The 15627-nt window shown below is 44.9% G+C and overlaps 1 protein-coding gene across 5 annotated transcripts in view; it reads left to right on the top strand.

Moving 5' to 3' along the window:
* SH3RF3 (SH3 domain containing ring finger 3) overlaps positions 1 to 15627 on the top strand; it is a 397687-nt gene that overhangs the window by 279433 nt on the left and 102627 nt on the right. For 3 of the 5 annotated variants that reach the window (XM_075918091.2, XM_075918106.2, XM_075918083.2), the window contains exons 2-3: positions 808 to 1083; positions 10809 to 10904. In XM_075918091.2, the coding sequence (XP_075774206.2) occupies positions 808 to 1083; positions 10809 to 10904 (372 nt within the window). The remainder of the gene's footprint in view (positions 1 to 807; positions 1084 to 10808; positions 10905 to 15627) is intronic. The other 2 variants (XM_075918099.2, XM_075918115.2) reach the window with 1 other exon arrangement.

The raw sequence follows: 15627 nt of genomic DNA on the forward strand, positions 1-15627 counted from the left end.
TTTTCTAACAAATGAAGTAAAAAAGTTTCAACTTAATATCTTTAAATTCATAATTCCTAATGTAATGAACCAATTTCCTTCAAACTTAATTTATTTTGTAGATGTCATTGTGACTTAAAAATCAAACCAAGACTGAATGTACAATATTGTATCTTATTGCATGTATATTTTGTAAGAAATTCTAGTTTAAGTATTATACATTGTATGAATTAGCAAACACAGTATCATTCATATAATTAAATAGTATTTTGAAACCTAAGTACAATGCTTCAGTGTTTTAGAGCTCTTTCACCCTAACTGTGTCATTTCTTGGTATTTAATGTTGAACTAATGTTGATTTTTTTGCATAAAATTTAGATTATGTTGTTTTATTGTAATGAATTTGAATCATGATGGTAGATCAGTCCCTGATCATCATTTAGGCCAGGTCTACACTAAAGGGGAAGGCTGAATTAAAATATGCAACTGGAATCAACATCAGTTCATTGATTTTAATTTCGCCACTGTCCCCACAGTGAGAGGCCAACAGGAGCAAATGTGCACCACCAGTAGAAACAAATGCTGTCAGCTGTGGGCACTGTGGGCTCACAGCTGGGCAGCACTTGAATCTCTCTGGGTGGCCACCTCAGGTGGGTGCCCTCAGGTCTTTACCTGACCTACTAAATTGATCTCTGGAAGATCGATCACGGCAACTTTGATCTTCTCCTTAATGAAGACGTGGCCTTAGTTACTAGTAGATGGAGAATTCAAGGAAAGAGTTGGTGCATGTTATGAGTTTACTTACAATTATTGTCTTGTGTTTTTTAGAGTATTTCTCAATTGCCCTATGGTAAAGCTCTCTACACCTATGAGGGAAAAGAACCTGGTGACCTCAAGTTTAACAAAGGGGACATTATCATACTACGACGAAAGGTAGATGAAAATTGGTATCATGGAGAGCTCAACGGAAACCACGGTTTCTTTCCAGCCAGCTACATCCAATGTATCAAGCCCCTTCCACAAGCTCCGCCTCAGGGCAAAGCACTTTATGACTTTGAAATAAAGGATAAAGACCAAGACAAGGACTGTTTGACCTTCACCAAGGTAAAGTAAAAAGCTGTTTTTCATCTTCTTACTTACTACTGGTGTAATTCAAGATGTGTTTGTTTTGCTGCTGCTGGCAATCTGCTCCACCATGAGTAAAGTACCCTGCAATGCACCAACAGCTGATAACTTAGAACATCTTTTCATTTAAGATGGAATTTTAAAAGGCTTCCTTTCAAAAGGTTACAGTACTTTTAATAACACTGAACTGCACCAGAGAGTGCCTGGCTGGAGAGTTTCAAACTGTACTGTAGACAATCCTATAGGCAAACCAAATACAGGTCTTTTTCATACTGCTGTACCTCATTATTTTTTCATTGGACTTCATGATACTGCCAGTATCGTGGGCAGTGGGTATCATAGGCCGGGAGAGGCTGAGCCTCCCCAAACAGCCAGGTGTGGCCCTGCCCACACTTTGCCCCCTTCCTGCTCTGTGGCTCTTACCCTTTGCTCTTATCCTGTGCCAAGGCCCAGGCTGGTGCAGAGACCATGCCATCTGCCTGGGACTGGAAATGGTGGAGCAGTCTGGGGCAGGTATCCAGAGGCTACAGTGAGAGAGCACTGGGCTCCAGTGTGGGGGTGGGGGTACAACACTGCGGGTTGGGGGCAAGGCCGAGAGCTAGCCACCCTGACCGACAGGGTTCAGCACCTTGGTCAGTATCTTAAGCCATGGTGACAAGAAAGTCTATGGGTATCACTGAGAAAAACACAGTAGGAGTATTTGGTTTCCTTCTCGCTGCCCCCTCCCAAATGTATAGTGCCTGCACCCTTCTCCTACTCCAGAATTATATACAGTGAAATGAATGTATGTCCCTCTTAGGGATGTGAAAGGTTAGCCAGTTAACCAGCAAGCTGACGGGCGATGCTTACCAGTTTGTTTAACCAATGGGAGCTGGAGAGCTTCTTCAGCCCCACGGGGCCTGCTGCGGATGGGGTTTGTTCCTGGAGTCTGGACTGGGGCTTTAGTTTCACCAGCTAACCAATTAAATGGACTTTTACATCCCTATTCTTATCTCTGATCTTTGTCAGAACCCCACTGTTAGAGAAGGTACTGTGATTTACCCTGGAACCGCTCTGGACATTAAAAGGACACGAATAAATCAATTTTAATATTATTTTATGCCTGGAACAAATTACATCTGCAATGGCAAGGGTGTAAAAGGCAGGAAGAGATGATGCACCTATCCTTCTCCATTGATCTCGCTTCATTGTGGCCAAACAAAATCAGTTCTTTTCTGCAGGGGTCAGCAAAGTTAATTGACCATAGAGAAAGGAACACGTTGGACCTGCCTAACCGGCTGTGCCTCTGGTGCACTGCCCGTTGGCATTGTGATGCTCCAGGAAGGGTTCTCTTAGCAATTTATGTATTAGCAGTTGGGTAGGTCTTTATATCATCCCGGTGCCAATCTCTTGCTTGTTTTACATCAGTTTCACTCCTCTGAGTTCAAAAGAGCTGCAGCGTACTTGCACCAGTGAAAGTTAGATCAAAATTTAGTCCACCGAGTTGCACCACATTTATTTGCATCTTGCACGGTATCTCAGGATCTAGTCTGGTGCTGTTTTTATTTGACCTACTTCCCCTCCCCCATACAAACACACTGTCACACATCAGTTCTAGTCTCTGTGCTACACGCAGGGCCAACTCGAGCCGTTCCTGCGCCCCGGGCAGAGAGCGCGGTGCATGTGTGGCTCTGCCCCCGGGAGCACGGCGCATGCGCTGCACACCTTACAGCTGCCATCGGGCGCGCAGCGCCTGATTGCAGCTCTAAGAGGCACCGCGCGGCCCCCGGCACCGGGCGCCTGATGGCAGCTCTAAGGGGCGCTGCGCGGCCCTGGGCACGTGGCACCTGATTGCAGCTCTAATGGGCGTTGGGCGCACGGCGCCTCTTACAGCTGCCATCAGGCACCCCCCTAAGGTTGGCGCTCCGGGCAGCTGCCGAACTAGCCTCCCCCCCCCTTAATCCGGCCCTGGCTACACGCAAGAAATCCAGCAAGAAACCAGATTCCACTTTCAGTTACACTAGTTAAACCTGGAGTCATCCACTTGCTTTAGGACAGTTTCTTCAGATTTACCCTGAGATTAGAATTTAGTCCAAAATGTCATTCCTGCGCAACATGTATGTCCCCATGCCACTTTAAAAAAGTGCCCCAGGGGCAAATATATTTTAAAACCATAAAGATAAAACCCATTTCCTGTAGTCTATTGTAGCAGGTTTTTTAAATCACAGTGGTCATTTTCATTATTTCTTTCCTCTGAGCCCTCAGCAGTAATTAATAATTTTTGTGCCAGCTTTACCAAGAGCTATCACTTTCAGTACCAGTTCCTTACTACCGAATGACATTCCAGCCTCTTAACATTTCAATTTAGGGGGTGTTTCCTTTGCTGTCATGCTGTCACTGTAGTAGTATGCTGCTGTGAGGACTTCCTTGCCAGCTGGCAAGTGTAGATGGCAGGCAAGGCAGAGTAGTTTCTTGTGCCATTCTGCCATCACTGAAATCTGTCCAGTTATGTAACACCAATAGAGTTATCTCCATGGAACAGCAAATGAGTCTGCTTTGTACTGGTGCATTAACAGCAGCAAATTACTCTATTAAATATCATACCATGAATTGCGTTTGTCATTGGAGAGACAATTTTGTGTTATTTTCTCACAAAAGGGATGATTTTTCAGTAAGACAAATTGATTTAAAATTATTTATACTTGATTTCCATTCTGCCAAAGTTTATAAAATGGGATTGCCCATCTTACTGTACTGTTCATGAGGCTGTCAGGTAATGACTAACACTAAGGCTTTTAACTGACAAGAAACAAAAAAAAAGGAAAAGGAAAGAAAGACCCTCCAATGTCACTTGGGAAATTACAGTAGATTCAGTCGGGTTTTGAAATAACAATTTTTAGACGTGTATTCATTTGTGCTGCCTAGAAATCAATTTAGTGTATGTATAATAGTAGAGTACAGGAGACTGAATGGCTCTCATAAGAGAACTGTAGAGTTTTGCTGTTCATAGTCTTGTTGGGAACCTTTCTAGTGTCAATAGGTAGCACTGCAATACAACTAATTTAAGGCAGCAAATATTAGACATTGAAATCTTTGCTTGTTCAAAACATAAGAATGCTGCTAGCTGTCAAATGCCATGACATTTTTCTGTAAATAAAGACATTTAACTGACACTTTAGGCTTTGTTGTGATCCATGGAATTTCTCAATAGCATGCTCAAGGAAATAATAGCTGATTTTCAAAGATTGCACCTTGCTTTCCTACAAAAATGAGCATTATGAAGGCCCATGGAACCCAACGTGTAAATATGTGATTTGCTCAAACACACAGATTTGGCATCTGCAGTTCTAACCCAATTCAGGCATTAGTCAGTCTTTGAAAATTTGGCATAAAGGTACACTGATTACCTTGGAAATATAAAATCATCACAATAGGTTTGATCAAAAGTCAACCAAATTTAATTCAAAATATGAGAATTTATGGCAGGCTCTTGAAACAACCTGTTCTTTTAGATGACTGATTTTACCCTCCTAAGCTATAGATTCTGAGATGGGGTGCGCTACTCACTGCTAACGTGGCCTTCTCCTGGTCATCTGAGGAACAGTGTGCCAGGTCTATGCTTCTTCCAGTATTTACACTCTACCATTCTCTCAGCCTGCAACCCCGCTTTTGCTCCAGGAACCACAACATCCTCTTTGTGATTTGACCCTCCAGCCAAGTCACATTGGCTGTGTCTACACTGCACCGCTTTTCCGGAAAAGGGATGAAGACTAGACCAGTCGGAATTGCAAATCAGCGGGGGATTTAAATAACCCCCTCGGCATTTGCATTTACATGGCTGCCGCTTTTTTCCGGCTTGGGGATAAGCCGGAGAAAAGCGCCAGTCTAGACGCGATTCTCCGGAAAATAAGCCCTTTTCCGGAGGATTTCGTATTCCTACTTGAAAGTAGGAATAAGAAATCCTACGGAAAAGGGCTTATTTTCCGGAGAATCGCGTCTAGACTGGCGCTTTTCTCCGGCTTATCCCCAAGCCGGAAAAAAGCGGCAGCCATGTAAATGCAAATGCCGAGGGGGTTATTTAAATCCCCCGCTGATTTGCAATTCCGACTGGTCTAATCTGCATCCCTTTTCCGGAAAAGGGGTGCAGTGTAGACACAGCCTTAGGGTACAGCTACATTGCAGTACTATTTTGGGATACCAGAGTATCCTGAAATAGCTATCCCATGTCTTCACAGCAAGCCCGTTATTTCGTTCTTGCTGTGAACGAAACCTGTAAACCTTGTTCTACGAGATGTAAGGGATGTTTCGGAATAGCGCTTTATTTCTAAATTTGGCACTGTGTAGACAGCGACAAATGATGAAATAAGCTATTTTGAAATAGCATCAAAATAAGATATGCAATTTATTGAGCTCAAATTGCATATCTTATTTCGAGTTACGGTGCTGTGTAGACACACCCAAAGTGGTGTTAGACAGTCCTCACACCTACTGCCCTGACTCTCCCTCCCATAGTGATTCCTATTCATTATCACCAAACAGGTTTCCTCCATGCTGTCTCCTCAGCTTCCAGTTTCCTCTCTTTATAAGTCCTGCTTGTCCCCACATAGATGAGTTTACCCCAATTAAAACTTTTTTCCCAGGCTTTATTCTCCCAGAGTGCAACCTGTTTGGCTGATTGGGCCTCATTAGCCCAATCCTGCTCTTGCAGGGTCAGTGTGGAGAGGTCACCCTTCACAATTCCACACACACAGTGTTCTGGTTTTGTAAGATTTACACAGAAATTAAACTTTCCTTTTTGCAGAGACACAGTATTGGCAATTCTCCACAAAAATCAGAAATGGTCATTTCAGAAAAAGGCTTTGAAATTTAATATTATCTATTTTTCTGGAACATCAGAAGCACAAATGCTTCCTCCTCAATCCCTATGGTTGTTACAAACAGCTGACGCACACAATCTCTGACTGTTTTCACTATCTTTCAGCTTAGGGTTTGTGAGGTGAACGACTCACAGGAATTGTTTAACTTATTTGAGTTAGTTTGCAGTCTTTGGGATGTGAAACATGATAATATTCGGTCAAAAGCAATTGCCAAAGCTTCCTAACCTAGGAGGTATTTTCGCACTCTCGATCAGTGTAGCTATTCACTTATAAATTTGTTGACCAGAGAACTGTATCACCATTACAGATAAATGCAACATTGCTGGACAGCTGCATCCATCCATACCCAAAACATTAATAAATGGAAAAGTTTATTTATTTCCATAAACAAAGTTAGTGCAAGAAATGCCATAACTCTGTTCAGGGAAAGCCTATAAGTAGCAAGAGAGGAAATCACTGAGTTTCTTCACAGGGATGGAAGAGAAAGGTTTGATGCAATAAGTGAATGATCAGATGGTGAACTTCAGAAGTCTTTCAGAAGTCTTCCAAACCAATCCTCTCTGTTCCTTAATTGCCTGTCACAGAACACATTTAATGGCCTCATGGCATTTCACTTTAGGACCACTGCCACATGCCTTTCTGGGGGACCCCTCAGTGATGGCTCAAATCTCATGTTGTTGTAGTGAACCCATCACCACAAAATGATCATTGTAAATGTAATTCAGAGAGGATGCATCTACATAGCAGTTCTGTTATTTCAAAACAAATTCGAAATAACAGACTGTTTATTCCGACTTCTGTAAACCTCATTCCACAAGGAACAATGCCTATTCTGAAATAGCTATTTCGGAATAGCAGTAGTGTGGATGCTCCACTGCTACTATTTCAAAATAGCTCCTCCCCAGGGCCATTCAAACTAATTACTCCCCCATGCCTTCTGGGGTTCTCAGTCAAGGTAGCACATCCACATCAGGAAAGCCTGCCTCGGACTAATTTTGAGACTTCCCTGTAATGTAGATGTCCTATTTTGAAATAAGCTAATTCGGAGTATTTCTTCTAGAATAGCTTATTTCGAAATAAGCATGCAGTGTAGAGGCACCTGCAGTGAATTCAGTGGTTCAAACTGAGATAGCTCAGAGTTCTATTTAAGTGGTAAGATCTTATCATTGACATGTTTTAGATTTTTGTCTGCACCTGGAAATGTTTAATAGAGGAAAAACTTGCTAATCAACAGACCCTCATGCTGTATAATAAGTACAAAGAGTTGTTGTCCTTTCCACATCCCTCACCTAAGATTTAATAGAGCTGCACTGAAATGGAATCTCTTGATTATAAGATTTCATTATGTTTACAAAATAGACCCTACAGCAGTACATTGACGCTAGTATTTTATACATAAATAAGTAAAACTAAGTTACCACTGACAAAAAGTGCATCTCCTAGAATGGTGTTGGGCCCTCCTTCATCTCAGCGGACCACAAGATTGTCATAACCAAAACGGTTTCCCAGGACAGGGTAGTTTTGCTTACTGCACTTGAGTACCTAGAATTTGCGGGGTGTGCCAATTGAACCGTTGCAGCATTTTGATTGGATGCAGAGAGAGTGCATAGCTCTTACAGTCAATATTGTGTGCCATCAGCACTCATCTCACTTCACATGCCCTTGCTTTACAAGGGACACTGGAGGAGCCCAACCTCCCTACATTCTGGCCCCCCCCTTATCCTTCCTATGTCCCCAGGGTGCCAGGTCCGTTCATTACCTAGCTTATGGTGGCTGTCCCCGAGGAGGGGGGGGGGGACAGGGCAGGATCGAACCCTCGACCTCTAGCTCCGGAGGCGGGTACCTTAGGAAAAAAACCATGCAGATGGAAACTAACAGAAAGTTGCAACCCTGCGCATGGGTAGCAATAAGCAAACTGTTTTGAGACCCCAATGAGTCATATGTAGCCTGCCAGCCGTAGTTGCAGCTGAAATGGGAGGTGTGATCAGGACTGTTGGTTCTCAGTTGCTGCACGGGCCCCTTGGGGATGAAGGGTTTGGGGGAACAATGTATAGACTGTTTTAATACATTTCGTGGATCAGTGTGGTGAACAGCTGGTCCAAGAAGGGGGATGTGTGTGTAAGTAAGGCTTTAGACACATCCTCCATCCCAGACCAGCTGAGTTTGCTCCGCAGAATGGCCTCTTACGAAGATTGAGGCCAGTCTGAGCATTAAGCAGTAGGGTTGCCAGATACTTTCAGAAAAAAATCCTGAACATGGCGGGGGGAAAATTGGTTGAGCTTTAAAAAAAAAAAAAGGACGCTGGACTTCCGTCTGGTTTGAGCGGTTTTTTTAACCAAACAGAAGAGGCAGTTGCCAGATTGTCCAAGTGAAAACCTCATACCTGGCAACCCTAACCCTATGCAGGGAAGAGGTGGGGGGGGGGCTTCCCTTCCCTCCCCCTCTTGCAAGGGATTCCTCCCTCCCACCCCCCTTTCCTTCAGGTCCCTGTTAAGGAGGCATTGCTGCCAGTGTAGGGCTAGCTAGGGCCTTGCTGCAACCAGCCTATTGCAGGGAAGGAGTTCTGGGGCTTGCCCAGATGTAGCCATCCCTTCCTCCCTAAATGCACCCCATGCAGGGAAGGGGCTTCCTTCCCATACCTGCAAGGTATCTACCCCCCCCCCCTCCAGTCCTGGATGCCTCCTTAACTGTTAAGGCTCCAGTCTGCCAGAGGCTAGCCAGCCTATTCAGGGAAGCTGGCGGGAAGGAAGGGGAGAAGCTGGCCCTGCTGTGGCTTCCCCTTCCTTCCAAAAGGTGGCTTCCCTTCCCTCCCACTCTGGGAATGGATCCCCTCCCTCCCTCTCCTCTCCTCTCACACACCTGCTCAGGGCAAATAGAATTTTGCTGGCAGCCTCTGCAGCTGCCTGAGCCTGGGAAGGAGCTAGGGTTGCCAGGTGTCAGGTATTCTACCGGACAGTCTGGTTTTTGGGCCCTCTGTCCAATCAAAAAATCCAGAAAATACCGGACATGTGCAATATCCGGGATTTCCTGGATTTCTGGCTGGGCGCCAGATGGAAGCCTGGCGGGGGCTAGGTGAGTGGCTGGGAGGCGGGGCGCGATCAGTGCTGGGAGCCCTGGCTGCGTCTGATGCCTTGGGAAGGAGGAGAAGCCCTGTCCCTGCTCCTGAGCTCATGGTGGAGCCGCAGCCGGACTCACTCGTGCTTCTCCGGATCGTGCACAGGACTGACAGCGCCCTGAGATCTGCACGTGCCCGGGTCAGTCCCGCCCCCTCTCCCCTCCACTTCCCCCGACCCTTCCCGACCAGCTCCGCTGCCCCCAACCCCCTCCCGGCCACCCCTGCTTCCTGCCGGCCGGTTCTCCTCCTCCCGATCTCCCCTGGCCAGCCGCGCTGCCCCGACCCTCCACCCACCAGCCCTCCCGCAATCTCCCCCAGCCAGCCGCACTGCCCCTGACCTCCCCCCATCTCTTCGGGTCAGCCACGCTGCTCCAACACCACCCCCCCCCCCCCCCCCCCGGCCAGCCCTGCCCCGCTCCCGGCTGGTCCCCCTCTCCCCATCAAGTGTGTCCGGTATGCTTTCTAGACCTACTTGGTAACCCTAGAAGGAGTTGCAGCCTCTTTTTCACTGCTGCCTTGATGAAATGCCGCAGGGCTACAGCATGTAGAGCTTCTCCCTCGCGCAGGATTTCCTGTGCGTGCCTCTCCCATGTGCAGGAGAGGAACCTGAAGTATCTGGCCGTGCTGCAGGCGAGGCTAGGGGAAGATTTTAAAGTGGCCCCAGGGATACACACGCAACCCTCCTGACGTGGCAGGGGAACAATGTCCCCGCCGGCCTTCCGTCCGAGAAAAACAGAAAATACCGGACATTTTCTGTTTTTTTTAACTGGACAGAAGACACAATTACCGGGCTGTCTGGGTGAAAACCGGACACCTGTCAACCCTATTTGGCAATGAAACACAGCGGCAATAACACATAGTGGTCTCTGTTAAAAAGTGAATTGCCATTGGTAATCACAGAGTTACTGCAGCTATTTCTTGTTCAAAGTGCAGGACAAAACTGGTTTTTATTCCTACAAGAGAGCAGTGTGATTCAGGGAGCACAACATTGGACTGAAAGTCAGGAAACTTGGGTTCTAGTCCTTGTTCTGGTGCCAGCTTACTGCATGTCTACGGGCAACTCACTTAATATGTCTGTGGGTCTGTGAACCCTTTGTCTGTCTTGTCTAGTTAGACTGCAAACTCTGGGGAACAAGAACTACCTGTCACTACCAGTTTGTCTGCAGTTGAAGCTGGAGATGTAAATCCCAGCTTGAGGAAACGTACCTGTGCTAGCTCTGAGCTAACATGCACAAAACTGGAGTGTAGCCAGGATGGTATGAGCTGCTACTAGTACATACCCAGCCAAGTATGCACCCATTGCTTGTATTGTTATTGCTACACTCCATTACAAGTGAATTAGTTTGCTCAGAGCTGGCACAGTTATGTCTCTGTGAAGTGGATTTACACGTTCATCTCCAATTGCATAGACACCCTTTAGTCCTGGGGGAATTCTGCAGTTGCTGCATTTGAAGCCATAGTAAAATTGCAGAATTCCCGCAGGACTGACCCTTTGTGTTTGCACAGTGCCTACCACAGAGATCTTAGTTGGGGCTTCTGGTTGCTACTGTAATATAGATAGTAATAATGTCTTTGGCAAATGCTAACTTTTTCATGCCAATCACTGTACAGCATGCAGACCAGAGAAAGTTTGTTTTAATTAGATAATGAATTTGGGGTTATCATAAAGCATTTTGCTCTTTCCATATAAAATCTAACTGTTATTGTGTGTGGTTTTCACTCTCTGATTTTAGGATGAAATTTTGACTGTTATCAGGCGAGTAGATGATAACTGGGCAGAAGGAATGCTGGGAGATAAAATTGGTATTTTCCCTATCCTCTATGTGGAGGTAAGCTCACAATTGATTGCGCATGCTTTCTTTTGTGTTTGATGTTTATTTAAACACACAGCAGGTCAGAATAACCTTGGGGTTCCTGAAAAATGGAGAAACTATTTTGGAATGGCAGAAACTAGAAGCTGTTTTGGTGTTTTGATATAAACCACCCAATGAATTTACTCTTATCCTGGTCAATTTAATTCAAACCAACTGACAGGATGTAAGTTGGTGAATTGTCACTGGCTTCCAGTCAAGAGGTTTTGGTGTAATCTCAGAGATACATAAGGAAAATAGAAGAGACTAATCATAGTACAAAATTCACTGTGCAGCCTTATTTACAGTCACCTCAGGAGAAGAAAGTGCTGATAACTGACTAGCCACTCTGCAAACTATTTGGGGCCGTGATTGTAATAGGAAAGCACGATAGAAACAACTGAAGTTAGATTTCAAGGGCACTATAGCGATTTTTTTTTCTAGGTGAGGATGTGGTCCCAGTCCTCCTGTGGAAAGCCAGCCAACCCAGTCACCTATGAGGTGGCTAGCAAAGCTATCAAGCAGTCGTTCTGCCCACAGGAGTACAAAGATTACAGACAACACTAGCATATGCTTGGTGATCACAAGTGGGAGGACAGGCATATGCTGGTCAGGGGCTGGTAACAGTCTGGCACTTAATTAAAAAATATTCCATACTGGTGTAGCGCCCCCTCTCCACCTGGTTACCTTCTTTAAAGCCAATCTCTTTACAGGTTTTGATGGGTAGGTCTGGGTTCTTCTGGATCCCGCCACCCACTCAACTTTATTTTTTCTGATGGATTTATTTGGCGGTGCCTCCACCCCCCTCACTCCTTCCTGGCAGGGTCACCAGGGCAGCTTGGGAGGAAAATTCTAGCCCAGGGTAATCCCCATGTATTTGCCAACTAGTTGGAGACTCCCAGAAAATAGCACAAACACATACACTATAATAAACACAGTTATATTAAACAGGAGGCAAATATAACAGAACAGGGTAAAACACTATTTTTAGGGTCACCGGTGCCCAACAACTATGAGATCACTGTCCCGTTGGTACGCGTACTCTGTTGGGGCCCTTGATGACTTTTGACCACAAAATTCTTCTCTGCAGTGGTTTAGCAGTGGGGCTGACTAGGTCCAGTACAGCCCAAAGGACTCACAAATGGGAGAAGGCAGTAAATCCCTCCACAGGTTTAATATGCAGCAGGTAATAAAATCCCCAAACAAATTCCCTGACTTACTAACTAAAAATTGGTGCACTCACACACTCCATGAATGAGTCTCAGGTTCAGAGATGACTCAGTCACTGCAAAGGGGCTGTTCTCTTCTCGCAGGGATCCTCTTCAGGCAGGAATCAGGCTGCTTCGGTCCCAGAATTTCCCCTCATCACGAAGGGCTCAAGGTGCAGGCCACACAGCTGCACCAAAATTCAAACTATAACCTCCTAACCCAGCATTCAGACCCACACAGCAGGCAGCAGCCCTGAACCAGCAGACAGAGCAGAGCTGATCATGCGGTGACTGGTCTCACCCAGGGAGCTGGAGAGCTAACTCAGCCTGGCTGGGGACGCCTCCCAGAAAACTCCACAAACTGGGAATCAACAGTGGAGACATAAAACCCAGCTGAGGGATCCTGTCATCAGGTCCCTAGAGGCCAGTTCTCAGGGGGAACCCTGCATGCAGGCCTGGGGCTTACTAGCTCCCACACAGCCAGTCCTCCCCTTGCCCTGCTGGCTCCAGACTCCCCTCCACAATGGCCTCTCCTTCCCCCTGGAAGGGACATCTCACTCCCTGTGGGTTGCCGGGCAGACTCTGACCCTGGTAGGGAGGGGGAGCCACGGCAAACTCAGAGTGCCTCTCCCTGAGCTGCCAGCAGACAAAGCCCCGGGAATCTAAGTCATCTCCTTGGGGGTTACACTGGCATGTTGGCTTGGGATCATTATCCCTCAGTACTGCCTGTATATGACCGGCAGCCATATTTTGGTTAAATGTGTTCCATATTTCAACTGTACTTGAGATTTCCCTCAGAGGACTCAAGATCTGTCTCAAGCACTTTACTTAAGTAGTTTTCATTTCAAAATATCATTTTGCATCTGTTTTCCTCCTTTACAGCTAATCAGAGATATTACTTCTGTGCATCACTCACTTGAATAACTTACCTATAATATGCTCTGCTGCAACATACCTGGTTTATAAGCACAAGTAGCTTCATACTAATATATGGGCCTGCTTCTGATCTCAGATTTATACTGGTGTAATTCTGTTGGCTTCAGTGGAGTTACTCCTCATTTACATACTGGGTACAGAGTCAGACTCATTGTGTGTGGCATAAAGAAATTAGTCCTCCTCCAGATTTCTTAGCTAACGATTTGAGACAAAATAAAGAAGATTAGCGCTCGGCCTGATTATTTCAGGACAGCATAGAAATCACGTTTCACACCTGACACAAACAATAGCACTAAAATGAGGATGCGTAGTAACTGTTTTTGAAAATTTGTCTGCTTGATGGAAGCTAATGCTTAGTGATTTTCTCTGCTCAGATTGTAAGATCCAGTCAGTTTGTTATAATTGACTGGTTACGCTGGACTTATGCCAGCTTTCATTCTTCTCTCAACTTTCCCTCATCATCTTTCTTGATTCCAGTTATCTGTTACCCTAATCTTTGTTCTCTTGAGCTGTGCTGCTCAAAGATGGGTGAGGGACCGAGACTGTGAGGAGCAGCCTAAGAAAGGAGAGACTGCACAGTGCCTCACTCAATTGCTCTTAAATGCCAGGCACCAGCAGAGGAGCTCAATGGACAGGCCAGGAAGTGCTGCTGTGCGCAAGCAGTCTCTGAGCAGGGACATACAGGCAGGTTTACAATAGCAGGTGGAAACCGTTATTTTTTATAAATCTGACTGGGTGGCTGGGAAGACGTCTTTCAGTTAGAAACCTGCCCATGGGCATGAGTGCTTGGTTGGTTTAGTAGGCCTAAGTGAAATGGTCCTCCAGTGATGACATAAGTAAATTAGCGTGTTCTGCCATATCTGCAGCCACTCATTCCAATGAAAATTGCAGTGGGAATTACTGTACCCATGACAAGATCTTGTGTTAGGTACAAAAAAAGCTTGTGCCTCCACCACCAGAGTTTTACAAGTATATGACTGTTTCCAGTTTCAGATATTACTTTTGTTTATCAATGGGCTAGTCAATTGCTTGACCACACTGGTTCATTATGAAGTATATTCAGGAGACCAGGTAACCCATGTAAGTCAGCTATACAGCCTCTCTCCGACTTACGAACCGGTTACAGACCAAGCAATTGGTCGTAACTCAGTTTGTTCGTAAGTCGGACCCCATTGAGTTACACGTGACCACGCTGTTCGTAAGTGCGGATCGCGTTCGTAACTCGGGGTCCGCCATTTACAACAGTTTTGGTCATAACTGCGAATGGTCGTAAGTCGACCGTTCGCAACTCGGGGACCGGCTGTATTGGTATAAGCTAATAATAACACATTATAGGAAAAGGTGTCCGTACAATACCAGTGTCTGGGAAGCTACCTTGTGCAACAGTGTACTTGTGGCAGAAGATATGCTCCCAAAGTTTTACATTTCATCTGCTATTACATGTATATGATGATTTTGCAAATCACACATCTCTTTACACTCAAATCGAACCCCTCAGTTTATCCCAGTTCCTAACTTTTTTGTTCTGTTCCTTCCTTACCTTAGTTTTACATACTGGCATTCCAGGAACTGATCCATGAAAGTATTTCCCTAGCTTGTAATAAGATGTAGAATTAATGTATCTTAATTTTGACAATTTTCCTATCTGTTTATGCCAAACCTTGCTTCAACTGCTGCAAGGCGATATGGGATACTTAAATGTAACAGAACAGGGTTATCTAACAAATGGATAGTCCTATTTAGCCAATATAACTTCATACATCTTGTAAAGCAAGCAAAGCATTAAATGCAACTTCTATTCAAGTTTGGAAATCAGTATTTCAAGATTCCCATAATGGATAAAGCCATTCAAAGATTGCTTTGCCTACTATATATCATTGCTAATTTGAGTAATGTATGTGTGGGGTGGGGGCTAAATCCAGTGACGTTTTTCAATTTAAAGTAAATGTATTAATATGAACATTAAAAACTGGTAAATGGTCAATATAATAGTGTGTTCCACTGTGCTGCTTACATGCTGTAAGTTTGGAGTAGTGACATTACATGTAAGGCCCCCATGTATATGTTTCTTGCAATTAGTTACTACACGGTACTGTCCATCTGTATTGTAAGTTACCCTTATGGCTGGTTGTCACCATCTGGTAGGCTTCACTGGGTAGATCACTGGAGCAGCTAGTTCTCTGTTCATCGCATTGGCCTGAACCATTTTGGCCACACATTGGAGTTGCCGTGTTGAAAATAATGCTGGAACAACAAACCATGGATGGTGCTCTTCAGGTTTGCATTGCCAGTTAGCCATAGTTTTTGTTATATATTAAGAGTAGTATCAGTTAGTTAACTTTTAACTTTTAATAAGTTCAGGCAATTTTTATTTTTCAGTGAGTCCTAATAAGTTGATTATAGTAATTCCCATAAGCAATGCAAATAATTTCTGTAACTTTATTTGTTGTGATTAATTTATTAAGTTTTGCTGGTGTTTGATTAAACTGTTAAGAAATGTCATGCATAGTGTAAACAATGTACCGTTTCTTAATAACTGGGCCCTCAATGCCATGAAT

The sequence above is a fragment of the Pelodiscus sinensis genome, chromosome 1 (assembly GCF_052426305.1).
Source record: "Pelodiscus sinensis isolate ZL-2025 chromosome 1, ASM5242630v1, whole genome shotgun sequence".
NCBI lineage: Eukaryota > Metazoa > Chordata > Testudines > Trionychidae > Pelodiscus > Pelodiscus sinensis.